The 27,085-nt window shown below is 37.5% G+C and overlaps 1 protein-coding gene across 2 annotated transcripts in view; it reads right to left on the reverse strand.

Annotated features, from left to right (window-relative positions):
• The window catches only part of Dpyd (dihydropyrimidine dehydrogenase), a 693,666-nt gene that overhangs the window by 206,211 nt on the left and 460,370 nt on the right, over positions 1-27,085 (reverse strand). For both annotated transcript variants that reach the window (XM_013036036.1, XM_013036037.1), the window contains exon 16: positions 21,945-22,028. In XM_013036036.1, the coding sequence (XP_012891490.1) occupies positions 21,945-22,028 (84 nt within the window). The remainder of the gene's footprint in view (positions 1-21,944; positions 22,029-27,085) is intronic.

Consider the following 27,085-nt stretch of genomic DNA (forward strand, 5'->3'; position numbering starts at 1 on the left):
CTTGGCTGGATGGAAAGTGCATGGACTCTGTATCAGCCAGACCTCTTCTTTCCTGGTTTTATTTCTTTATAGACAGGTGCCCAACATACACTAGGAGCCCAAGAATTACAACTTCAAGATAAATGGTGGAGCTTTGGGATGAGACCAGTTAGTGGAGGCTGCAGAGCTCAGTAGAATTAGTTGTTCGTCTTGGAAGAACAAGTAGGTTTGACTGGGCAGGTATATTGCAGGAAATCTATGCTACCTTCAACAGATCAAGAAAGGTGTGGTAAGGAACAAGAACATCTGGTGCTTGCCAGGAAAAAGCAGATTGTGCAAGTGTGCTATCTTCAAGGTTCTATGGCAGGATGTGAGGAAAATCAAACCGAATATCTTTGCAGGATGCAAGGTGTCTCATCTGTGGTATGCTCCTAGAGAGAACAATTCCTTTGTTTTCTTCAGGCTTTCTTATGAGACACACAGAGGAATCGAGCCTTCAACTTCTGGAGCAGTGGCTTTCGAAATTTAATTAGAGTTGTTTCCTAACATGGAAGCAGAGCCTCCTCTTCTTCTAACCATGGTTACAATTTAACTAATGAAACACAACTCATCAGATTTCCAGCTTAGATATTTCCAGCACTGAATGTTCATCAGAGTCACTTGTGGAACTAAATACAAACACATACACACATGCATGCACACACATACACATGTGTGGGAAGGCAGGATCGAGATCTAGAGTTGTTGAAGAATTTCTGGGGAAAAAAAAGTCTAAGTCATCATCTTTTCAAATGAGCTTCATAGAGGGTGAAGGGAAAGACAAAAACATGAGATGAATAATTTTGAAATACATTTTGTGCAAAAGGATGAGTAAAGTTGAAACACATCGTTTGCAACTATGAAAATATAACAAGGTCGTCTGATGAAATTGTTCTTTGGAAAGAGGAAGTCAATCAGTAGAGGGAGTGAAATGTTGGTGTGCACATGGGAAATGTAACAATAAATCCCCTTTTCTGTAACCAGAATAAATTTAAAAAACGTCATACATATATATTCATATAGATAATATATACATATATAAACACATACATATATACATGCATATGTATATATATATATATATATATATATATATATATATAAAATTGTCATGCTTCTCAGATGAGTCTAATATCCAGAAATGATTAAAGGAAGAATGCCAAATTACGAGGTTTTCTTCAGAATTCTTTCAAGTATGGGGTGCAAGCGAGAACCTGATCAACTATGATTGTTCCCTCCTTGTTTCTCTTAGAGAGCATGGTCAGTTTTGCTTTTAGAATATCAGCAAGTGGAGCTTGTTACTGAAGGAGCTGGCTCTGGCTCCTTTGATCTCCTAGTACTGTACATTACTGCTCTGCTCAGCCAATCCAACAAACAGGCTCCTAGCTTTACATTTCTTGTATATTCAGACAATGTATTGGAAAAATACCATTGCACCATTGCTGCCTTGTTAGTATTATCCCCACCTCTGGTCTTCAGCTCCACCCAGACCCGAGTTCCTGCCTACCCTAGAGTTCCCCCCCATACAGCTGGCCCCTCCCTCTCTCTGCTCACTTCAGCCCTCACTTCCTCCCCCAGACCTACTTGGGACTTTGAGAGGGGCAGATGCCATATGTTCCCTCTCTCAGGGAGCTACAACCTCTCTAAGAAACCTTATAGAAATCTTTCTTCTGTGCCTGCCTGCCTACATTTGGTCCTCTAGGATGGTGGTGAAGGATTCCTACATGCCTTATTTCAAGAATCCAAGAATGGGGAAAAAATGAACAAGGGTAGAAGAAGAAGAACGTTGTAAGAAGGCAGCCAGGTTCATTTCCATGGAGTGTGTAGGAGAAAGGGAAGAGACCAGACAGAAAAATGTACACTGTAAAGGCATGGGGAAGAGTAAGATACAAAATAAAAAGACAAGATGTGGATTTAGCTCATGAGGAGGGAGTGTGGTCACTTGAAAAGGAACAAAGGTGCTTTTTATCCCATATTGAGGATGAAGTAGAATGCTGGCTAGAAATAAATATCCCCAGGAGAGACAGCAGCGAGGAAACAGACTCTGTTAAATAACTCCCATGGAATTGCCTGTCCAGTAGTGAAAAGATACTAGGATACATCAAAACGTAAACTAAGTATCTCTGAAGCTTGGGTGTTCCCCCAGAGAGGAGATCAAATTTGAAGCTTCATTCACCATTTACCATGGGGAGGACAAAGGAGCAGAGGTCTGAACCCAGCAGACCTGGACTTAATACTGTGGATTCCTTGGCCAGTTGAGCTCCATTGGAGCAAGAAGAGCATAAGCTGCCATGGTTTCACACAGTCCTGTGAGAGGCTGCCTTGGTCTGCTGGTCCTGTAGTCCTGAGAATAAGGTGGGGGAGGGTACATTTTTCCAAGGCTTCCTATTGGTTTAGGAAATGCAAGGTCTCTAGACTTACCCCTAAAGAGGCTGAGAACCGGCCTCATTTGTTTATCACTGGAGGAATGCGGGTATACCAGGTGTAATCAGGAGCCCATGAGACAAAAACATCCATTCCCTTCCAATTTACTGTCACCAGACTCTCCAGTTCTGGGCCTGTTCTTTTGTTCCAAAACCTGTATTACAGGACAGTTCGTGAAAAATAACTACCTATTTCACGGACTGGTTAAATTGTAGGAGGGATGTCAATCTGAACAGTGAGCTACTTTTAAGGGAGAGCTAGTGAGTGAGATATTTAATGGAATGAATAGTCTCAAGGGCATGCAGTTAGAAAATAAAAATAGTAATTAATGGGATGGACAATAATGATTTTCACAGTTCTAAAATCAAAGAGTGGGATTGAGAACTGAACTAGTTGCCTGAATGATCAAATCCAAGGGAAAAGAAGGGAGAGAAGTAGTAATAAAATAAGAGAATTAAAGAAAGATCCAGGTAATATAAAAGGCAAAGTAAATGAGTTCTAGATGGGGAAGAAGGGAGAAGGAAACAGAAGCATTAATCATGGAAATAATAGAATGAAAATTCCCTGAGCTGAAGATGTGCCTTCACTGAATGAGCTCACCAAGACACAACAGGATTAATTTTTGCATAAAGCCACACACCTAGACATAATCAGGGGAAGTGTCTGACCTCCAATTTTAATGAAAAAAAATCTTTCTTCTACCCAGAACAACAAAAATAGTTTTCTCACAATAGAAAGATTATCTATGCTATTAAAAGCCAAACACTATGATCTGAGGGACTTTATACCAGCCAATATAATACACAAATATTAAGAAAAAAGCACAATGGTTTTCATACATTCAAGAATTCAAAAATTATGCCACTCATGTACTGGAATCTTATCTGAAGAAAATACTCAAGGTAAAATCTTCAAGCTCCTATAAATACCACCAGAAGCAAACTTCTTTCTCAATAACGGTAAACAATGGAATAGTGTTAAATAATTTTTTAAAAAAATTTTAAGTTTACATGATAACTCAAAATTGAGACTAGAAATTATTAAAAAGTCTCAAAATATATGTGTATCTATTTAAGAAAAATGTATAACTTCAAGATTTTTGTGTATTCAGTGCACCCAAGGAAAGATGGAGGGAAAAAGAAGAAAGGATGAAAGCATCTCAAAGCATTTTACATGTACCAAGACAGACAAGGGGTAAAATGGGAAAGCAGTTTTCCTGATGGAGTTGCCATCATTATTGAAGTTGGTATTAATCAAGAAATACCACTTCAAAAGTTATTAGGAATAATAGAAGAATGAATAAAAGTTTCAAATTAATAGAGCTTAAAAAGAAATTCAGCTAAGTAAATAAACAGTAAACACTGAGTAGGAAAAATAAATAAGTAGATCATTAATCAGTCTATGTTAACAAACTGAATACTTTATCAACATTTAAAAATCTAGATTGGGATAAAAAGATAAAGTAAGAAAAAAAGAAACAATGATAAAACTAAGAAAAGAAAGAAACTTTGGGACAAAAAGCACTGATAAAGACAAGGAGTGTTGTATGAAAGTCTAACACCTATATTTTCCAAGGGTGCATGTTTAACTCTATATCCAATGAGATCGTACATATTAAGGCTTATAATGAGGCCAAAAAAGGAAATACTATACAAAAACTCAGTAAGGGGACAGTTTAACGCATTTCTCTTTTGTCTTTGTTGGTTCTGAGGCTTGAACTCAGGGCCTGCTGTTCATAGCTTTCTCCCTCAAGACTGGTGCTCTACCACTTGAGCCACAGCTGTACTTCTGGTTTTGGAAGGGTCACAAATACTTAAGCAGCTTTTGATGAAAAGCACTGTTTACTTACTTGGACCCACAAGTGAAGTAATAGCATGAGAAAAGCTTGACATCCCCACTCCACTTTTTGCATTTGATTTCTTTGTTCTGAGTCATTCACTTTACAGCCCTTGGAAGCCTGGAAGGAAAAGACTTACCAGAGTGTGTTTACCAGGAGGAAGGAAATTTCCCTAATGGAAGGGAACAAAAGAACTTACTCAGAACCATCAATAACCTCTCCCAACCCCATCAGAAAACCTGGGCAGAGATATTGGCCAAGGAGGCCATACTTGTAACAGGAACTGTTTAGGCATACCTTTTTCCTTTTTGCCTTTAAATAAAAAAGCTCATGTTTGTTTTCAGGAAATGGCTAAAGATGGCCTTCTTCCCTTGGTAACCATGCTGCATATGAAATTTCCTCTTTCTGCCCTTCCATTTACTATCTCTTTATCTGGTGTCCAGGGAGAGGAATTTAAGTCTGGCTGCAGTTGGAGCCAAGGATTTGGTTTCCTTCCAAATGATTGAGAGACAAAGATTAGATGTAGTGGAGTGGGCAGGAGAAAAGCTATGGAAATAGACCCATCAGAAATTTTGTTCCTCTTTAGTCACAGAGTTCTTAAATTAATAATTTATGGAAAGGGCAAGTGTGGAAAATCATCTCTGCAACATTATAAGCTGAGAAATATAGTACTTTGGCTTACAACAAGTTAAAAGCACAATCTTGTCTATTTTCCTTAAAAAAACACAAAAATACTTTTAATGTTCTTATAGTAGTGAATCTTTCTAGTTTCTGCTTCCAAGAACAACTAATTTAATTTTTTCTTTTATATCGTCTTTATTCTTCCTTCATTACAGTATGCCCAAGTAACTTCATTTTTTTTCTAATTTAATTTTTCAAAGGACAGTTGGGATGGCATTTCAGTAAATGAAAATATTTCACATTAAGTCTTAGTAAAAATTGGAGAAATGGGGGCTTGGAAGGTGGCTCAGTGGCAGAGTGCTTGCCTTGCCCGCATGAGGACCTGGGTTCGATTCCTCAGCAGCACATAAGCAGGAAAAAACGGAAGTGGTACTGTGGCTCATGTGGTAGAGTACTAGCCTTGAGCTGAAGAGCTGAGAGACAGCGCCCAGGCCTAAAGTTCAGGCCCCATAACTGACAATGAAATAAAATAAATAAAATTGGAGAACTGTTATTATTATATGCAAAAACTAGCATCAAAGGTCTCTTTTCCAGACAAAGCATTTTAGCAGACTTATTACTTCATAAAACTTAAAAATACAAAGCCCCAGTGTACTCCTAGTAGAATGAATCAATGTGTGGCCAATTTAACTAGCATTAGATTCAGAGATGGTAAATGTGCCTATCAAAGCCAGGTATGGTTATTTGAACTGCAATCCTTAATTTGCATCCCTAAAATGTTCACACACATACACACACACAAAATTAGGTAAAATAAAGTCGAAACTAAGCCTGGAAAGTTTACCACTGAAGAATGTGCATTGTTCTACACGATTATTGTGATCTGGGAGTTGAAGTCATGAGGAGAGGACTGTCAGTAGCATGCAGAGCACTGGCTTTCAGAATTTCAAATTGTCCTTATTTAGTGGTCTTTGCAATGTCAGGTTTTGCCAGCTCATTTAGAATCTTATCATCAGTTCCCAATACCACTTATTCTGAGAAGGACAATTCAATTTATTTCTATGACAGAGCATAAGTGTTAAGGTCTGGATAAATTCTGCTGCATACCTTCTATTTCACTTAAGGATTTTAGATATTTAAAAAAAACCCAAACATTGATAAAACAAACAGGCAATAAAGAAATCCTAATAAAACAATACTGTACATTTCCTAATGTAAAACAGGTCTTTTGAGATTCCTGTGTGTGTTTTAATTGTCTAAGCTATCTCCTATGAACTGAGCAAGGCCTTCTTTTGTTTGAATGTGACAGATAAGTCAGAATTGTGGCAAGTACCATTTACAGCTATTGATTTCAATGTGACATTCAAGGCTCCAAATTCAGCTATTATTCTCTTCAATTATCACAAACAAAGGTTAATAATAGTTGAGTGTGGACTGAAGGAGTCAAGGCAGGATTGCTAACTAAAATTAGCATGTTGCTTTTCTCAAAGGCACAAGGCAGTAGGAAAGTCTCTACTCTCTTGTACTTGAATATTACCATCATTTAAGAAAATGTACCTTTCTTCAAAAGTAATGTTTAAAATATGGAAGATGAAAATTCCAGGTCATAAGAAATCATGACATTTAAAATAATAAAGCAAATACACCTTTCCTCCCACAGAGTAAACGTATTTTGTTTTGCTGTTTCTATTGCAGTAATGTGTTTCTTAACTGTAACAATGTGGTGTCCAGTGTGATTAAGTAATATTTCCACCCTTTAGTTCATGTGGCCACTATCTTCTGGGGGTGTGGGGAAGAATCTAATCAGGTTGAGGTTGTCTGTGACTACTTCAACATAGGAACTTGCTAGAAACTACAAATGGCTTTCCTTTGTGGTTGGGTATAAAGAACCAAGTCCCTTTACTGCAACAGATAGGTAGAAAGTGACTAGTGAGATGTTATAAATCTTAATAAAAGCAATGGCAAGGTGAAATGGCTGAAAGTCTTTTTAACTGTTTATATTTTTTTTGCAACTTCTTTTACTCCAATAGTAAGTTGTTTGTCAAATACAAATCTAGTGCTAAAAAAGTATTACATAAAACATAACTCCAATAATTGCAATTACTAGTGATTACTATATCATCACTCAGTGTTTATAAAGCAATACATTACATACTTTTTATAAATAAAAACAGACATATTTTGAAAATCATAAAAAGAATCACTAGGTTAAATAAATGATTAGTTATAATGTATCAGTCAAAATAAGAATTTTAAGATTGTTTATTATTTATCATTTTTTCCAAAAAGAGAGATCTTCCAAAAGATGACCTGCACTTGATAGTAACTATTCTAAGAAACAGCATAATTAATCATAGTTCAATATTGTCTACTGGTTTGCTTTGATACCTTAGACATAAATCAAGTTTTCATATATGTCTGAGTATTGTTGAGTTTTGTAACTTTGATTATTTTATTAAATCCTGTGCACAAACCACTTTCTCATGAGTTGCAATATTGTAAGAATTGTTGGCAGCAATTAAGAACAAGTAGATTGTCTAGTGCTGAGAGCACTGTCTAGACTAGATGGATATAAGTTAAATCATTTGTTGTTGTTACTATTATAATTATTATTTTATTATTATTACTGGCTGCCTTGGTTATTTCTTGTCTTTTTAGAATATATATATAATTCAGTAGGTTCTTATAGGCCTTCCATTTTTTTTCATCAGAAGGTATGTGAATACTACTACTACTACTAATATTATATTTTTTTGGTTTTCTCATTTTTCTAGTCTGCAGTAACTCAAAGTCTTTCTGTCAGTACCTCTGATCTTCTAAAGAAAGCCTGTAAAGTCTGCTGTCTCCTGTACTAAAAACCAGTCAAAATGAAATTCTGGACAGTCATTCTATAGTTAAAATGGAAATTAGGACTCTTTTTTTGACTAATTAGTTTTCAAACAGCTTTGGCTTATATGGTATATTCATGGGTGTTAAGAAGCCATTGTTACAATTCAGGTTTTCCAGAAAATCCCTTCCAAGAGGATGTTTATTTCAACAAACAGAAGCAAAATTAAATACCCATTAGCAAACATAACGTCCTCTTTAATAATTCTTAGTAATGCTGTTTAATATGACTGAGCTATCTACAACTCTTTCCTTTTGTTTCATGCTTTGAATAATTCAATTATAAGTCTGACAAAGCAAAAACAAGGGATTAAATGTTGTCAAATTGTAATTCAAAATAAAGACATAAGCTCTTTGGGAACATGTATTAAAAATTCGACAAAAACCTTTCCAAGTATCTAAGATTTTTGAGTTCCACAAAATAAAACAGTTAACTACTTAGCCAAGTTATTTGTTCTTGTACCCAGTTCCCACATGTGAAGAAAATAAAAATTCATAAGACAGAATGAAGTCCTTGCAAAATAGACCACTTTAGAAGGAGTGGAGGATGTCTCTTGTTTGGCCTATGGCATCCTATCGTCTTGCTGTAGCAGTTAATAGCAGAAACACCTGGACAGTTCACTCACACAGACCAATAATGCTAACCTTTCATCTGGAAAATCATAATATACAAGGAGCTATGAGGTACATGGAAAGGGCTGTTACTGAGATCTTTCTCTTAGATACTTATGTATTCTCACCAAGTGTGATAATGTCTACCTCTCATCCCAACTGCTCTGAAAGAAAAGGCAGAAAGATCTCAAGTTTGAGGTCAACCTGGGCAATTTAGCCAGTTCCTGTTTTAAAGAGGAAACAGTAAAGGGAAAATAATGGTGGGTGCTGTTTGCTGAGGATAGAGCTCCAAGGTGCAGTGCTTGCCTACAGATCCTGGTCCTATCACCAGTACAACCATCATAACACAAGTATTTAATTTAGTTAGGAGATAAGACTGGTCAGGTGACCCAATCCCAGGTGGGTGCCAGCTTTGAGCAAAAACCTCAAGCAAGCATGTTAGGCCATGAGTTCAAGTCCAGAGACTGACCAAAAGATGAAGAAGAGGAGGAGGTGGAGAAGGAAGCTGAGAAAAAAGGAAAGGAGGAAGATGAGGAGGAGAAGGAGGAGGAAGAAGAGAGGAGGAGAAAAAATGGAAAAATGAAAGAAGGAAGGAAGGAATGGAGGGAGGGAGGGAAAAGAAGAAACCCATAAATTTAATAGAAAATGTTTTTCTAGATGTTTTCCAATCTGAAGTTTGGTGCTGAATATAACCATGTTTTAAGTAATTACTTTCTATTTACATATCGCACTGCAGTGTGGGCTGCTTATAACATTTTATATTCACTTACCCATTTTTAAGACTCAGTAACTTTGGTAGACAACTAGATTGCTTGAGAAATCCAAAGTGATGTAAGAGTTTAGATTGCAGGGGCCAGGAAAATGAAATGTTAAATTAATACATTGTAACTAGAGAGTTGCTCCTAAAGATAGAAATTTTTTGTCTATTATTCATGATGGTATTGGCTCCACAGCTAGATGAAAATAAAAATATATGGTATATAGATTTTAAGATATGGTTAGATATCCTAGTGTAGCTCATACCTGTAACCCTCTCTGCCAAGGAGGCTGAAATCATAAGGACCAGAGTTGAAAGTCAGCCCAAGAGGAAAAACCCATGAAACTCCATCTCTAACACCATAAAGCAGGGCTAAGGACATGGATGAGGTGGTAGAGCACTCTTCTAAGTAAGTACATCGAGCAAGCCTAGAGCCCTGAGTTCAAACCCAATACTTCAGAACAAATAAACAGATTAGAATTAATGTGCAATGTCAAAGAAATCATGAGAAATAAGAGCAATTCTTCATCCATTTAGCAATGAGTTGAAGGAAACTTCAACACTCCATAAAGTCCTGGCGCTCAGGACATTATCCAAACTCACTGTAAATATTTTCCCATGGTATCCTTTAAAGATGCAGACGTCCTAGTTAACACAGTCACCTACTCACTTTCAACATCTCACTCCCTACCTCTTTCTGTCTGTTCCTCCCTCTTTTTTCCCCACCTTAGAAGGAAATAGTTAAATATTAGAAGCATGAAATACCTGAGAGATTAGCATGAACATTTTACTATATCAGAAAGCTGACAGGACAACTAACTTATTCCTGTGGGTGCCTACAATGAGCTAGATTACACCTTAGAGGCTTTCCTCTGAAAGGCCAATTAGTAAAAATAAAACAGGAAAAATTGTTCCCATGGCAGTTGCAAAATGATATTAAAGGAACCAATGTTTGCTTTTAAAAACAAACCTGATGTAGGAGGAAGATGGGTACAGAATTCAAAGAGGTGAGAAGAAAAGAAACCATGAAATAAAGGAATGTTAAAACAGAAATTTGGAGGCATGAGGGAGAACAGAAAGATCAAAAGCACCAAGGAAACAAGAGCAGTGTAGAAAACATTGTAGTCTTGGAGGAAATAGTGAACTTGTTTTTAACTCACATAACTTTGATTAAAATTGCAGCTATAGTAAAGGGGGTGAGTGTGATCAAAGCACTGAATATGGCATGTCTGGAAAACTCACAGGGAAATCCCTTAATTCATGTAATTAATATGGTGTGTGTGTGGGGGGGATCAGTAATTGTGCTTGAAGTCAACACCTGGGTGCTTTCTCAAGACTGGTGTTCGGCCACCTGAGCTATAACCCCACTTCCAGCTTTTTTGGAGGTTAATTGGAGGTAAACGTGTCATGGACTTTTCTGCCCAAACTGGTTTTGAACTGTGATTCTCAGTAGCTAGGATTACAGGTGGTGAGCCACAAGTGCCCAGGTATGAATAATGTGTTAATAATTATAATAAGTACAAAAAGATAAAAGTAACAGCTAAAACAACATGATAACCTAGAAATCCAATGGAAGAGGGAGATCACAGAGACAGAGACCAGGATGACTAAAAAGACATTCACATGGACAAAAAAGAGAAAATTAAGGAGGCAAAATTTAAAAAAAGCAAGCAGGTGTGTGTGTGTGTGTGTGTGTGTGTGTGTGTGTGTGTGTGTGTGAAGGAGGCAAAATTTTAAAAAAGCAAGCAGGTGTGTGTGTGTGTGTGTGTGTGTGTAGGCAAATACTGTGAAAGGAAGAGTTCAATTTTATATTTTTGTGTGGCACACTGATATTTAGTCAATGCACTTGTCAATTTACCTAAATTCAGCTCCTGGGAATATCACAAAAATCTATAATCACAAGGGAGCTGAGCTTACTGGGTTTTCTGTGGTGGTTGCTGATGCTTCAATTGTAATGTAAAAATGGGGTCAAAGAACTTGGCCCATTTTGGGTGTTTACTACCAAGCAGGTTCAATGCTTTCTAAGGTGATGCATTGAATCAGATGTAAAAAATATTTAAAACTGAAATAAAATATAGAAGACCTTCTTTATTGGCTCTAAATAAAACGAAGGAGCTCTAGAGTCAGAGGGCATAAGAAGTAAATGTGGAGGAGAGAGAAGAAAATGGCAAAACGATGGGTCCACAGCAAAAAGAAAGAAACTGGGCATGGCAGAAATGATCAGCTCAAGGATTTAAAAGGATAGAACAAAGCCAGTGTCCTGACACCTGCCTGATGTCTGCCTTGTGACAGTCGCTCAGCTAATCATTTGTGAGTTATAGCATTCGATGGATGCTGCATCTACTAAACCTGCTCCACCTACTGGACCTGTCTTTCCCTCTGCAGTCTTGGGTTCAAAAACAAAGGAAGAATGAGGAGAGAGCTGGATTTGCAAAGAATGGCATCAAAACATGGCCACTTGGGCATAGACAGTACTTTCAGAGACAAAAAAAATTAAACTACGGAATGATCTGAAATTAGTCACGCCAACTTCCAGAGTCTGGGAGATGAATGGATGGAGGTATAGAGAAGAAATAGGTCTGAGCTGTTCTCAACAGCTGATTGTCCAGGTTGCTTCGATTTGCTCCTCGTTACCATCGGAACTGGGCATGCCCTGGGACATGCGCTTGCAGTTCTTGGAAGGGAAATGAATGGTGGTACATACAGCTAAAGAAGGGCACCTATTCCCAAGGGGAAAATGACAAATCTGCCACACCACAAGAATGCGGACAAAAAGAGAAGTTGTTTCTCTGTATTCTGTGAGACAAATAAGGTGGGAAGAGAACAGAGGCCAAGGGCCTGCAAGACAGAAAAGGAGAACACACAAGATCAAGGAAGGGGGAGAAGGGGAGGACCAGGAAGGTAACACAGAAAGGACAAAACCAGCAGCAGAAAAGAACTGTCACATACACAACCCTCAAAACAATAGATGGTGGTGGGGAGGGGGAGGGGGAGCCAAAAAGGAATCAGATGACAGAAAAAGAGCAGCATGGAATCTTGTGAGGAAAAGAAACAAAACATTTCAAATAATGGAGTCTGTACCAGCCCTGCAGCTGCTCCTGTGCTGTGTCACAGGCGTGCTGAGAAGTGCATAGTTTATTATGGCCACTCGTAGCCAGGCTGCCATAAAGGGCGATGGCTATAGGAAAACTCTGCCTACCAGTGGATGGCTTAATGATCCGCCCTTTGTGCAGCAGTGGCTTGGGGAGTGGCTTCCAGGGCTGGGTGGGGTTCAACGTCCTTCCTGCTGCTTCCCACCTCTTGTAAAAAGGGGGAACTCTCTCCTAGGAAGGCTCACAGGTCTTCAAGGTTTTCCTGAACAATTACTATTGCTCAGGATTGTTTCCTAAGGCCACCTTCATTGGGACATGGGGTGTCGAAGGTGGACAACCAATAAGGCACATCCAAGTAGACTGGGAGCGCAACAATTAACATCAATAACTGGACAACTGCAATCTCTTTTACTTGGGTCTAGAAATTTGTTTTTAAATGTTTGAGGTTTTCTTTAGCAATGAGTTCCAAAGTAGAATATATTAAAATCACATACAAATAAAGGCCAATCAAATCACATCTATCTATCTGTCTGTCTGCCTGTCTGTCTGTCTCTCTGTCTGTCTCTGACATTTCCAGGAAAGTGCTCTTCGCAGGCAATAGTACTTCCATAGAGGAGATTTCATTTTGTTCATTTTTAATTTTTACTTTATTTTCCACTACTGATAATCAAACCTAGGGATACACAATTGCAAGACAAGCACCCTACCAGTGAGCCAGGCTCTAAGACTGGGTAGAAGGGATTGCATGGCTGCTACCAGTCCAGCCGCACTGTTGTCATACAGAGATGTGTGTCAAGGATCTGTGTGGTTGGGAAGGCCAGGCACCACTTCTGGAACATTCTTTTTTTTTTTTTTTTTTTTGAGAAGCTCAGGAAAACACACTCCTGAGCCTGCCAGCCAGGCTTGAAATCTGATGCTACTATTCATTTGCTCTCTATCCCTGGCCCAAATGTTATGCCTATATTTATCCCCCTATCTGTGAAATAGAGCTGTACCAGTTAATTAATCAGAGAGTCGCTGGAAGGATCAGGTGATTCAGCCCTTGGGTCCAAGGCTGGTCAGCTCTCAGTCGGTTCTCAAAACATGAGGGTCTATGAAAGGCTTATGTGAACCAGAGCTGTTTTTCTACTTGAGAGGGAGCTGGAGTCATCTGGGAATAACCTTCCCAGGATATAATTCTTGATAAAGGATAATAGATTTTAGAGAAGGAGCCACAGTCTCTCATTTTGGTGTCTTGCATTCTTCATTCTCTCCAAAAAGACTCTTTTTAAACGTAACTGATTACTGAGTTCCAATGTTAAAATATCTAAAAAGGAGTTACACTTCTGTCTAATACACAGAGACTTTTGAATAATATGTACACCTCAGTGTATGCAATTTGGACTGACATATTTAAGCTGGACTTGAGAAGCATACTAGAGAAATCACAAACATGAAACTCAAAATAGTTGAGGAAAAGATAAGGAAAACAACAATAACAACAGCAGCAAACTACTGAATCTGGTCCTAGAGGGAAGAAAAATGATTTGAAATGCAAAATTCCCAGTTTATAACAGATGGGACCTGCTTTGTGAAGTCATAATCATAACACAGTCCTGTTCAGGATGGAGTTAAAGAGCTTTGTTTGGAAGGATTAATCCAATCATTGGCTTACTCATTCAGCCATTCCATTCTTACTGTCTAAAAATTTGTTTGCAAAACGCCAAATCCTGTTAAATCTCTAGTGATTTAATAGGAAGTAAGTCACATAGTCTCTTTCCTTTCCTTTCTTTTTTCTTTTTCTTTTCTTGGTCACGTCGTGGAGCTTGAACTCAGGGCCCTGGGGGCTGTCTTTGAGCTTTTTTTTGTTCAAGACTAGCAGTCTGCCACTTGGGCCACAGCTCTACTTCTGGCTTTTAGTGATTAATCAGAGATAAGAGTCTCATGCACTTTCCTGCTCAGTCTGACTTCAAACCATGATCCTAAGATCTCAGCCTCCTGAGTAACTGGATTACAAACTTGAGTCATCACTTCCTGTTTGTGTGGGGGTTTTTTTGTTTTTACTTGTTTTTTAATGTGGAGGATATTCTTGCCTCCTTAGCACTTGGGAGTAATTGTGATTCAATCAGTAAAACTACTCAGCACTATGCCTAGAACACAAGCAGAGCTGAGCACACAATTTCCATAAGAGCATTTTACACAAAAAATGGCTTTTATGAGTTTATCATTATGATGTATTTGTATCATGATAACTATATTTTCATTGATATCACCACAAAAATACTGTCTACTGTATTTTACTTTATCTTCTATCTACTACCTATATAGAAATAATGAATACCTAATTAGGGCTTCTAATTATAAATTACTAGTGTGCTTGGGTTAAGTGCCAGTACTGGGTATTGAACTCAGGGCCAGGGTACCCTCCTTTAGCTTTTTCACTCAAGTACAGTGCTATTACTCCACTTCTGGCTTTTTGGTGGTTAACTTGAGATAAGAGTTTCATGGACTTTTCCTGCCTGGGTTGGATTTGAATCACAGTCAGATCTTAGCCTCCTGAGTAGCTAGGATCACAGGTATGAGTCACTGGAGCCAGGCTGTTTTTGTTTTGTGTTTTAGACTTTTGTTTTTCCTTCTAATGTCTAGATTAGAACAAGTAGTAAGCACAATAAAGCCAGATTAAATTCAAAATATACATTTAATGTCTTAATATCCCTATTTATTACTATATATGTGAATGACCATGGAGAACAATAATATTTTCAGAACTGATAGTTTTATATGGTGCTATTTCCTATACTAAAAATGTATACTTTTTAATGAAAAAAATCATTGTATATCATTAACAACCATTAATAACTATAATTGAAAAACTCATAAGGATCCAGCTTTAGGCAAAATATTAGCAGTTACAGAAATGTTTCTTACAGATCTCCTGTAGTTATCCACTTGTGTGAACACCCTCATCTATGCAAATGGCTGAGACTTAAAATCAAACAAAAAGTTGAATAACATAATACAGCATAAATCGCCTGTTTGTTTTTGAATCCAGACACTTGTACTTATAAACTTTTAAAGTGATAATTTATCTTAAAGCACTTCAAAAATTATAATGCTTCAGGGAAAATAAGAGAGAAAAGAATCCATGTATATAGGTAATATCAGATTTAATCTTTTTATTTTTTATTCTTTTACTTCTTAAATGTTTTATTTTAGTTATTTTTTATTGTCAAGGTGATGTACAGAGGGGTTACACTTACATAAGTAAGGTAATAAGAACATTTCTTGTAGAACTTGTTATCCTAGCCTCATTTTTTTAAAGAGTGTTCATCACACAGCCTTTTGTCACGTTTCTTCAGACTATGTTATTTCAAGGTGCGATGATTTCCAGATTCACAAATAGCTCTTATTGGAGGACAAACCAAATGAGGTCAGCTTAGTCCCTCCCACATTTATCTAGTGGATCCTAAGCCTCCAAGACAAGCCTAAATTTGCACATGCCCAAGGTCCATGTTCATGAGAACATGATCAGACACCTGGTGATTTTACCGTGTGCATGTACACAGGGGTGACAAGAGGAATTGAATACCAGAAGACGAAGATGGTTAATTTGATAACTAACCATTATCCACAAGGCAAATGGAACTCAACAACAATCTTCCAAAGGAAGCCAGAAAGAACGCTCCTGCTTGAGTTGATTGTGTTTTACCACCAGTGGAACTCTTGCTTTCCTATCTCTAACCTCTGAGACTTCTCCTATTACCAAGTTACTGGGTTTCGGCTCTCTGAGAAGTATAGGAAATAGAGTGACTTTCCAGTTTTGGCTTCAAAAGAGATCTTTTTTTGAAAGTTTGTCCCCTCTATGGACATTTAATAGGGAGCTGATCCAAGCCATGCAGTGGACATGGACAATGTACTATGTCTGAGACTGAGGGTCTGTTAGCCCAGCTGTTGGAGGAAGGCTTTATTTCCCAGGAGAAATCCTAGCACATCTGGGCCAATGTAGTCCTCACACTTTATTTTGGATTCTGTTCCTAGTGACAGACGTCTGCTCTCTGGCAAGGGTAAGAGTAATAATCTGTGGTTAATGTCCTAGGGAGAAAAATGTTGGCATGATGAATCAGAAACAAAGCTTCTCTTTCCCTTGTTGTTGTTGTTTTAAATTTTAATAAGCATACAGTTTGTGCAAGTTAAGTTCAGTCAGAGGAAACAGATCAGGAGGGAAGTAGCACAGTATGGCTTTGGGTGATGTATCTGGGGTAATAATTGTTCAAGATCTTAAACATATTAAGATTTACTTTTCTTTTTTTTTTGGCCAGTCGTGGGGCTTGAACTCAGAACCTGGGCGCTGTCCCTAAGCTTCTTTTGCTCAAGGCTAGCACTCTACCACTTGAGCCACAGTGCCACTTGTGGCTTTTTCTGTGGTGCTTAGGAATCAAACCTAGGGCTTCATGTGTGCTAGGCAAGCACTCCACCACTAAGCCACATTCCCCAGTCTCTGAATCCATGTTGTTTAAAAGTAGTAAGATCTGCTTTTAAACCTTTTCATCTTTGCTTGGCTAAGTCATCATGGAAACAGCACAATATTTGTCTGATGACAACATGGATTCAGAGACTGGCTGAATATTTCCGTGTCTGGAAATTCTCTGCAGAAGATGTGTAAGAAGAGGGAGGGCTGGTTAAATAGCCAAAGCCTGCCATCTTTATTCAGGTGCTTGCTCCACCCGTGAAACAAGAGCAATCTTCCCTCTCATTAAGCTACTCTCATCCAAAAGAATCTTTATGGGAATAGTTCTATGTGTGATCCTTTATTGAAATAGTTGTAGTAATCACCTACAATGATGGTATTCAAGTCACTGAACTAGGAGAAGCCTCCAATAGCTAGCTGAAAAACAGTTTGGGTAGCTTCTTGAGAGTATTGGGTAAAGAAATCCAAATTCTTAGACAGAGATTTATATTCTAGGTCCCACAGATTCAAATGAGACGATGCCTCCGTGTTCCAGCATTAAAACTCTTTCACTTACACTCTTCTTCCTTTCGCATGGAAATTATGGTTGGTTGGTAAGGTATATGCAATTGGAAAAGCAGGTACCCTCTGAAGTGCTTTCTAGCTGGATAATTTCAATTGAAACTGTATGAATTCCAGGCAAAAGAATATTACAAAGCCGGATTTTGATCTCCATTTGTCCTTTTCTTTTGTGGGGGGTGGGCATGGGGAGGGAAGCATTTTCATCTTGGGATGGTTCCTTGCGGCTACAGTGCTGAAGCTGGGTTTGGATTTGTGATCTTCGGACTTCATTCAGTCTTCTAAGTAAGTGGGATTACACAGGTGTAGGCCACAACCTCCAGACAAAATTTTGTTTACTACTTCTTCCTCCTTCTTCTTCCCCTAATTCTTATTCTTATTTTGGTGGTGCTTGTTATCAGACCTAGGGCTGTACATATGCTAAGTAACTACTTGGCACTTGAAGTACATTCAACCTTCATTATTCAAATAAAATAAGATATGCAGAAAACCTCAGGAGCATGGCTGTTGTATAGTAACTAGCAGTCTCTTTTTGATCTGTGGGTTATGTGTGTGTGTGTGTGTATGTTCATGTAGTACATACATGCCAGAACTGGAGTTTGAACTAAAAATCTTACCTTCTTGCTTGGCTTTTTTTGTTGTTGTTGCTGAAGGATGGTGCTCTACCACTTGAGCCATGCCTTCACTTCCAGCTTTTTTGTTAGTTAATTTGAGTTAAGTATCTCCTGAACTTTTCTCTCTGGGCTGGGCTGGCATCTTATAGGGCTCCTCAGATCTCAGCCACCTGAGTAGCTAGGTAGGTTTATGGGCACCTGACTAATCTGTGCTTTCTGTGGTTTCAATTACCCATAGTCAACTATGGTCTCAAAGCATTCAATGAAATTTTCTAGAAGAAAAGAAGTCATAAGGTTTAAATGACTGTTATAATTATATATTGTTGTTACTGTATGATTTTTTTCTTGGCTATTACTATTGATCTTCCTGTGCCTAATTTATCAATGAAATTTTATTATTAGGATGTGTATCTCCAGGCCTTGGTACTGGCCTTGGTTTTTGTCATGCCTTGGAGATCTTCCAACACATTCTTCATAGGTAGCAGAGACCTGTAAACCAGAGGTGTCATACAGACTAGGGAAATGTTAAAGTGATTTTAAAATTAACAACATAATATGAATTATTAATTTCCTTAGATTAGAAATGACTTATTAGCCTGCTCTCTCTAATGTTTACATTCATAGAATATTAAAGTTTGAAGATTTAGGGATAAATTCATTTGAACCCTATATTTAGACATAGACATAAGCTTTCAAAGAAGAAATGGTTTGTTCAAGGTGCTATATATGGTTAGTAGAAGGAAGAAAAGAGTGATTTCCTAAGAGATTTCCTTTACACATAGCACTGCAAAACATTGATTGATCGATTGACTGATGGATTGACTTACTGATTTAAATTTTTGTGTGTATGCCAGTACTGGCCTTGAGCTCAGGACCAACTCTTTCATTTTGTTTTTTTTTTTTGCTTAAGTCTAGTGCTGTTCTGCTTGAGCCACAGCTCCCCTTCCTTTTAAAGGTTTTAGAAGACAGTTCATTTTGCACAAAATACACAATTCAAATTATCAAGGTCAGCTTGAGATTTCTGTCTCCAAATATGGTAAGCAAATATAGTGTCTACAGTATCTACTGTGTTTTTTGCTGTTCACAATTTCAAGATTTTTTGGTCAACTATTTTATACAAAATTAATTATATATGATTGATGTGGTTATAAACAGGCAGAATCTCCTAGGTACACAAACTGTCATGGATGAACTTCTTCACTTATTAAAATATTCGTGAGAAATCCTGAGATAGAGGAGAAAAGCACAATTGCTTGGATAGGAAAAAATGTGCTGTACCTGAAAATGTCTGTTAAATAAATTTGTTTTTCTTTCTTTTTTGGGGGGAGAGGGGAAGGGAGTTTTGAAGGTGGAACATTTGGCTCACTGGAGTTCCTTGCTCAATGCTGGTGTTCTATGTCTTGAGCCAGTCCTCTTGCCAGCATTTTGCTGGAGTCTAGAGGACTTTTTTTTTTGCCTGAGCTGTACACAGGCTGTCATTCAAACCTCGGCCTCCTGAGTAGATATATTACAAGTGTGAGCTACCAGTGTCTGGCTTTAAACAGGTAAACATTCTAGCCCTGAAACCCAGGCCATGTCTCTTTCATGCAAACATTTAGATCTGACAAGTCCAACAACTCTGTGCTTGGCACACAGAAAAGAGATGCAAGTGGATTTGGAATTGCTCTTTTGTTCCCCAACACTGGGTAAGGATTTCCATCAGATCAGCTTGCAAATGTTGTAGACTTTGGAACTTAGGAAGGATGTGGACGTGAAGCATCCAACATGGGCTGATTTACCACAGTTTCCTCCACACCTCCCACCCCAAGCTAGCTTTAGTTTTCAATTATATAATTTATAAAAGCATATTGTTCATAGGGAAAAATTTTAATTTGTTTGGAAGAAGAAGTTGGTTCCTGTTTTAGAGATTATAACTATTAAGTGAAATGGAAACATTCTTGTTTCCTTTGGCCAAGATGTATTATTCTTGGGAATAGGTTTTCCAGCAGTTTTAGGATTCTTAAAAATATCTGACTACATTTTTTCTTTTCTTTTCTTTTTCTCCTCCCCCCTCTCTTTCTCTCTTCATTTAGCATTCTCATTCATCCACAGTCCAGGAAAAAATTTTATGTAGCTAAATAACTCTTGGAGAAGATGCACCTTCAGACATTTCACAGCTGGATAGGCTCAGATGAGTTTATACAGCAAAAAGCCTATTCCAAATAAATAAATAAATCAAACTCAAGTGTAACCTTTGCAACATTTTCAAAATAATTGTCATATTTTTAGCAAGGGCTATTAGAATGTATCCTTCCTTAAAATAAACGAGACTACAGACTTATACTCACCTGAGCTGCTGCTGTTATTTTTGTGATGGTGATTCTTTAATTAATATAATTTAATAGTATCTGGGTGCTGAGATTCAAAGAAATGGGCAAAGGGATGCCTTTCCTGAGATGAAGAGTGTTTTAACTCAAATCTATTCAAGGTGTTCTCCTTGAGAATCTCCTCTTAAATCATGTTACATTTCTGAATACAGTATTACCTCATCCTGTGATACAGATACACTGTTACCTCATCCTGTGATAGATACAATGTTTTTTTTTCCCAGACCAGGCCAGGAGGAGTTGTGAAGTCCATTTACCACCTTCTATGACCTCTGGGTAATTTTTTGTGAGTAGAAGCTTAAAAGCAAGTGGATGTACTTAAAAAATATTTGACTAGTCTCTTCTCTCCTGCTGCTACCCATGAATGATTTCTTCTTTAGTCACAAATCTATTCTGAATGCTAATTAAATATTTACCAAGTCTTTTAAAAACCTCTTTGAATGCAAATTTTGAAAATAGCAATTCATGTTCATTTGAATAAGCAGATTATTTTTCTCCTCCCAAATTAAAGGCCTCTGAGTTTGATTTATATCAATTCAATGACTTGAGAAAAAGTGTGTGTGTGGGGGGGGAAGTTGTGCACCTACTATAAACATGACTCTGAACCAGAAGTGGACATGAAAGTAATCTTCCCAGTACTGGGAAACCAGTCAGAAATGACAACACCCCAATTTATTCTATTTACACTGTTATCCCTTGGGCTTTATAGTGAAACTAGATGCAAAACACTCAGTTTTTTAGCAGGTATATTAACTTTGGAGCATTTTCTATATATTACCATATTTTCTCACAGTTTTTCAATTTATATATATATATATATGTTTTCTTTAAGTAGTTGTACCAAGGAGTTGCCATTCAGCAGAGCAGTTTATAAAAACAGTGCCTCCTGATCAACATCACCCCTTTCAACGTTTTCTCCCACCCCTCCAAACCCACCCCTTACCTCATTTTGCTTAAATTTTAGGCTACGCATTGAATTGTTTTTTGCCATTTAACAAAGCAATTTATGTAGACAATGCATCTGTATCTTCACCATCCCTTTTAGACCCACCCCTTCCTATATTGTGGCATGCACAATGCATTCTTGCTTGCATTCTGCTCATTTCCCCCATTCATTCTTTCAAGAGGAGAGGGGTAGAAGAATCTTCTTACTTTGTATTCATTAAGTTTTTGAAAATATTTTGGCATGAAAGTTTTATTTATTATATCCAAAAATAAAAATAGCATCAAAGTCTTTCAGCAACTCCCTAAAACGCAGTTAGGGAATAATGATCATATGCTAAAAAATGTAAAATGCAATTTGTGCTGTGCCCCATTTACTACAAAATCACCAGAAACAATGCATTTTGTACAGTGTATTGCCCCAGGGAAACTGGCTCAACATCAGGAATGAATAAAGAACATTGCATCTGAAATCAGCTAATTCTGCTTCAGCGCTTTTAAAAACTATTTGTTATGATATTACTTCCTGTCAAGCACATAATGTGATATTTTCCTCGATAAAACTAAACAGTTACTGTAATTCCAGCTCTCCTCATTTTCCACTCTTTAGGCACTAAATATTGAAACAATGTAGACCTGGACATTTCAAGGCAGTCATGTGATCCATGGATCTCCTTGTCTAAGGTGTGGATCTTAACCATCAATGTCAGGACCTGTTAGGTCACACTGATGCCCATACATACACACATACACACTGTTTAGATCCTTACCTGTCCACAAGCCAGGCCCATTCCTCTTTCTCCCATCCCGTGTGGACACGATAAATTTAACTCCAGGGCATCTGCTCCAGAAGCCTTTGAAATTTGGAGAGAAAAATGAAAGAGAAGGCAAAGCTTCATTCCAATGCCAGTATGTTCCCACCATTGGTAACAAGTCACGTTTGTCAAATTTAAACTATCCACTTCTATTCATGGCTGTCTTCTAGACTGTATTCAAATTTTCTCAAATTAAACAGTGTACAACCGGCACCACGACAAGAAAACAGTTACTGAATGAGGGAAGCGTGTGATTGGCTGCTCTCTATAAGCTTGATATTTAGTATCATGAACTCTTATCATTTTTTTATTACAAGAATAGCAATCTCATAGATAGATCTCAAACATAGGATGTGAGGTGATAATCTTGGTTATTAAGTCAGTAAAGAGTTTTTCTGCCAGACATCCCCTTTATCCATTCCTTAATAACTTTCATTTTTATAGAAATACTGGGGAATTAGATACAAAGACCGAGAATGTGCAAAGAAAAAGTAGGGTAGCTAAATGAATGACTAAAATTTAAAAATGTTTTTTAGCATAAAACCAATTTTATCATATTTAAACACAGATCATGGTTGGAAGCATGAATTATTGATAGTTTTGTCTGGCTTTAATAAGTCAATAGAAAATCTTCTTATTTAAATTATTAATTGCTTAAGATATACATGACTTCTATCACAATGGACAAAGTAGTTGGGAATACTCATAGACTTAAAATTCTTGGAAATTCTTCTGTTAAAAGAACTAAGATTGAACAAAATACTTAAAAATTTTAATACAATAAATTGAGGGTTCTTGGATAAATAATTGAAATTTTATATTCTTTATCTCCCTTTGTGTAATTTTGCAATACTACAAGTTCTTTTTAAATAAGACCAGCTAGAAGCTTGAATAATTTTCAGTAATATATCATGTCTATTACCTCATGTCTACTTAGGTTTACTATTTAGCTGGGCACTGGTGGCTCACATTTGTAATCCTAGATGCCCAAGAGACTCAAATCCAGAGAATCAAGGAAGAAAATTCCTACAGGCCCATCTCCAAAATGAAAAACAATAAGTCAGGCTAAAGACATGGCTCAAATAGTAGAGTATCAGCTAAGCAAGTGCAAAACTCTGAGTTCAGAGCTTTGTATACATGTGCACATGCACACACACCACATGCTACTTCCTAATGGTATCAGATCACTTTTCTGTTTAATTGTTTAATGTTTTAGCCTCTTATTCCCTGCTTTATGAATTTTAAGAACTCATTTGTGATTTTTCTGTGTACTTTCTTGCCCATCTTTACTCGTTAGTGAATGTGTGTTTTCTTCTATTTATGAAGCCTACTCCATCATTCAGTACGTTTTTTAAAATGGACTCATTATGTTTTCTTGTTTTTGATTTTGCTACCCAAATGCAATTTTGGTATTGCTTCATGTTACTAAAAGTAACTGTAAATCATACTTTCTTCCCCATTGGCTTGGTAGTTAACATAGATAAAACTCAGCCTGTTGAACTCTGAGTTCTATACCTTCCAACAAGAAGGCTTTAGGTGAATCAATTAATTTTTCTTGTCTGCAGCTGTTCAAATGAAAACTGCAGATAATATATCCTATCTCAAAATTCATGCCATGTGGGAACTATCCACTTAAGTCTATATTGCAATTATACAAAATATTCCATTTTTCCTAGTTACTTCAGATATTTTGTCTTTTTTTATTGTAAAAATACTGTACAGAGGGGTTACAATTACATGGGCAAGATAATGAGTACATTTCTTATCAAGCATTGTAGCCTCCTCCTTTGTTTCCTCTTCCCATCCTTTCCCATTCTCCCCCCACCCCTCCACCTAATCCTCCTCCCCCCCCACCAAAGTTGAGATATTTTCTTTAGACTTCTTTATTTACCTGCAATGTAGCAAATAATAGCTAATTGATATCATTTTGGGTTCAGTAAATTTTAGGTGACACTCATATACACACTTACATTATGAATAGTCCATTGCAAAATTTCAATTAACTAGATAGATAATAATGGTTGATATCAATAAGGTATTAATATTATATTAGGATACATTTCTAGACTGTTGGTATATTTGAACTTATTTTATCCTCAAAGTAACTCCAATGGGAAGGGTCTATCATTATTTCCATTTAATATTTGATAAACCAAAGAATAAAAAGTTCAAGTGATTAACCCAGCCTTCAAAAGATTATAATAGCATCTAGGAATTGGATCCCAAACATTTTGACTCTAGAGCCTGTGCTCTATTATCACTTATTAGAAACCATTTATTACATAGATGGAGTTGTTACCTTCTGTCAGGGGGGAAGGAGGAGGGGGGGAGAACAGCTTGATGTCTTTATGGCTTTGAAACTTGAAGCAAGTTAGTACTTGTCCAGTAGACATTTAGTATGAGTTAGTACTTGTCTAATACAAAGTCTTATTATACACACATCTCAACACCTACTAACCAAATGCACCTTTGAACCATACAGCTAGATCTTCAAAAGACTACAGGTGAAGGCCACATTCAGAGAAAGAGGCCATGCTTCCTCGTTGAATCTTCTGGTCACAGGATGCACATCACCTTAAAAGGCAGTTAATTCCTTTTCCTAGCAACTATAACCATCCAAAAGGCTTAACTGCTGAATGAGCATGGAATGGTAAGTTATCTGAAACTGGGCCTTCACTCTGACTCATGTTAGTCACAAGCCTTTTAATTTACTTAGTCCCACATTCACTCTGCCTCACCTAAATGACTGCAAAATAATCCTGTGAAGGCAATGTCAGGAAACATTTGGTTTCTAATTTCTCACATTTTCTAATTATTATCCAGCTATCCACAAAAAGTAGGGTCTATGTATGTGTCTACTCTACAGCCAGAGTTCATAGGTTTGAATTCTATTTTTTACCATATACATGCCGTGTGAACTTGAGTGAACTATTTAACTGCTTTTCCTTCATTCCTTCATCTCAAAAAAGTGGAAAACAATGATACTAACCCATAAGGGTTGGCAGGGCTACAAGAACATATAAGTGACTTTTGACAATGCATAGAATGAAGTTTGTACTATATAAATCTATCTATCTATCATCTCTCAATCAATATCTCTCTGCCACATATTTATCTAATTATCCATTCATCCATACAACTGAAACCTCTGATCTGCCCATTATCTGCCTTGATCTTAAAGGAGTCAATCCATCTCACATTGTCTGATACTATTTATACCTCAGACAAGAAAAGACAAGAACATGAAAAGTATCCTAGATAAACCTTAGAATTGTTTCAGTGATACAGCTTCTAAAATTCTCTAAATTAATTTATAAAAAGTTTCAAAGACTTTGTGGTAACAAGAACACAGCCTGGTACAATGTATGAACCAAATTCTTCTTTCTCTTCCCTTTCTCCTTTTCTTCCCTTTCCAAGATGACTTTCTAAGTAGCATTGTGTGTGTGTGTGTGTGTGTGTGTGTGTGTGTGTGTGTGTGTACACCAACACTGAGTTTAAACTCAGGGCTGCACTTGCAGGCTACCACCTGTGTCATATGCCTGCTATTCTGGCCTTTTGCTGGTTAGCTAGAATAATGATTTTCTTTGCCTGGGCTGGCTTTGAACGGTAATCCTCAGCTCTTACCCTCCTGAGTAGCTAGGAATACAGGTATTAGCCATCAGCACCTGGCTTTAAGCTGTACTTTCTAACTCTTCATCTAGTCTTTATTCAAAACTGGAGAAAGGAGGTCTTTGAGACACAAAACTTTCTGGATATGGCACATAGAACTGACTGGAGTCAAAACTAATTATTGTTTCTCTTCTCCAGTTGATATCTCCTTCTCTTTTGACTCATTCTACCCTGGGTATGCTCCTGTCTACCTGGCAAGGAGAACCTGGCTTCTGGGCATTTTACATTTGACTTTGTGAGGAAGAGTGGAGTCACCTGTATTTGATGTCCCAGCCTCTCTAGAAACCTTCCTTTGGTGATTCAACTAATCAATTCCCCATCAGGTCCCTGCCACTGATTTTGAAACTTCTCTGTAATGACATTAATATCTGTGACAATAAGAACAGGGGCTGGGGAGACACATGTGAAAACAAGATGTTTAAGATTCATGAACCTTATGGTGAACCGGTCACTGAAGATATCTGTGGAACACAATCGTTTCATCTCCTTAGAGAGAGAACTCAGGAAGAGAGAATATTTTCAGCCCAGGCAATGACAGTAACTTTCCAGTTCTGAAGATATTTGAAGAGTGAAGGAAGGTAGGGTGGGGATACAGCTGAGAGGTAGAATGCCTGCTTAACATGCATACAATGCTCTGGGTTCAATCATCAGCACAGTAAGAAGAGCTAATGGCAATGAGAGCCACAATGGAGAGAATATGCCCAAGGGAACATTGGGGAAATCAGGACTGGGCTCAGGTCAAGTTTGGATCTTAGAAAACATGGAAATATTTTGGATTGATGGAAGGAGAGATGCTATTGGAGATACAAATGTGTGAAAGTGGTAATACATATTGAGACACAGCCAGTAGTTTGACATGTCGAAATTTACACATACTATATGTTTCATAAATCATGCCTTTTGCAGAATAGTCTACCAATGTCTCAGTGAAGCTGGAGAGTTCATGGTCAAATGTATGGATCAAGACATTTGTGCAGAGCCTACTCATGCTACTGATTTTTACCAAAAGTTTCATAGAACTGTGGGAACTTCCATACACTGCTCTTTATCACAGTCATCAAAGATATGACAATGAAGCCATAGTGCATAAAGTATAAAGCATTTCAACTGTGTGCATGCTAAGGCTTGAATAAAAATTATGGTTCAATGTGATTTTACTTTCAGGAAATAAAACAAATCTTCCTCAAGAATATGAGTATGGTAAGGAAAATGGTTTCTGGGTGCAGGTGGCTCTTGCCTCTAATTTTAGCTATTCAGGAGGTTGAAGCTTTGTTCATCCTGGTTCAAAGCCAGGCAGGGTAGCTAAATCTATGAGACTATTTAACTAGGAAAAAGCCAGAATTGGAGGTGTGGGCCAAAGTGATAGAGTGACCAAAAATGCTAAGGAAGATCTCGAGGCCCTAAATTCAACACACACACATACACAC

Source organism: Dipodomys ordii, unplaced genomic scaffold, assembly GCF_000151885.1.
Source record: "Dipodomys ordii isolate 6190 unplaced genomic scaffold, Dord_2.0 Scaffold242, whole genome shotgun sequence".
Classification (NCBI taxonomy): domain Eukaryota; kingdom Metazoa; phylum Chordata; class Mammalia; order Rodentia; family Heteromyidae; genus Dipodomys; species Dipodomys ordii.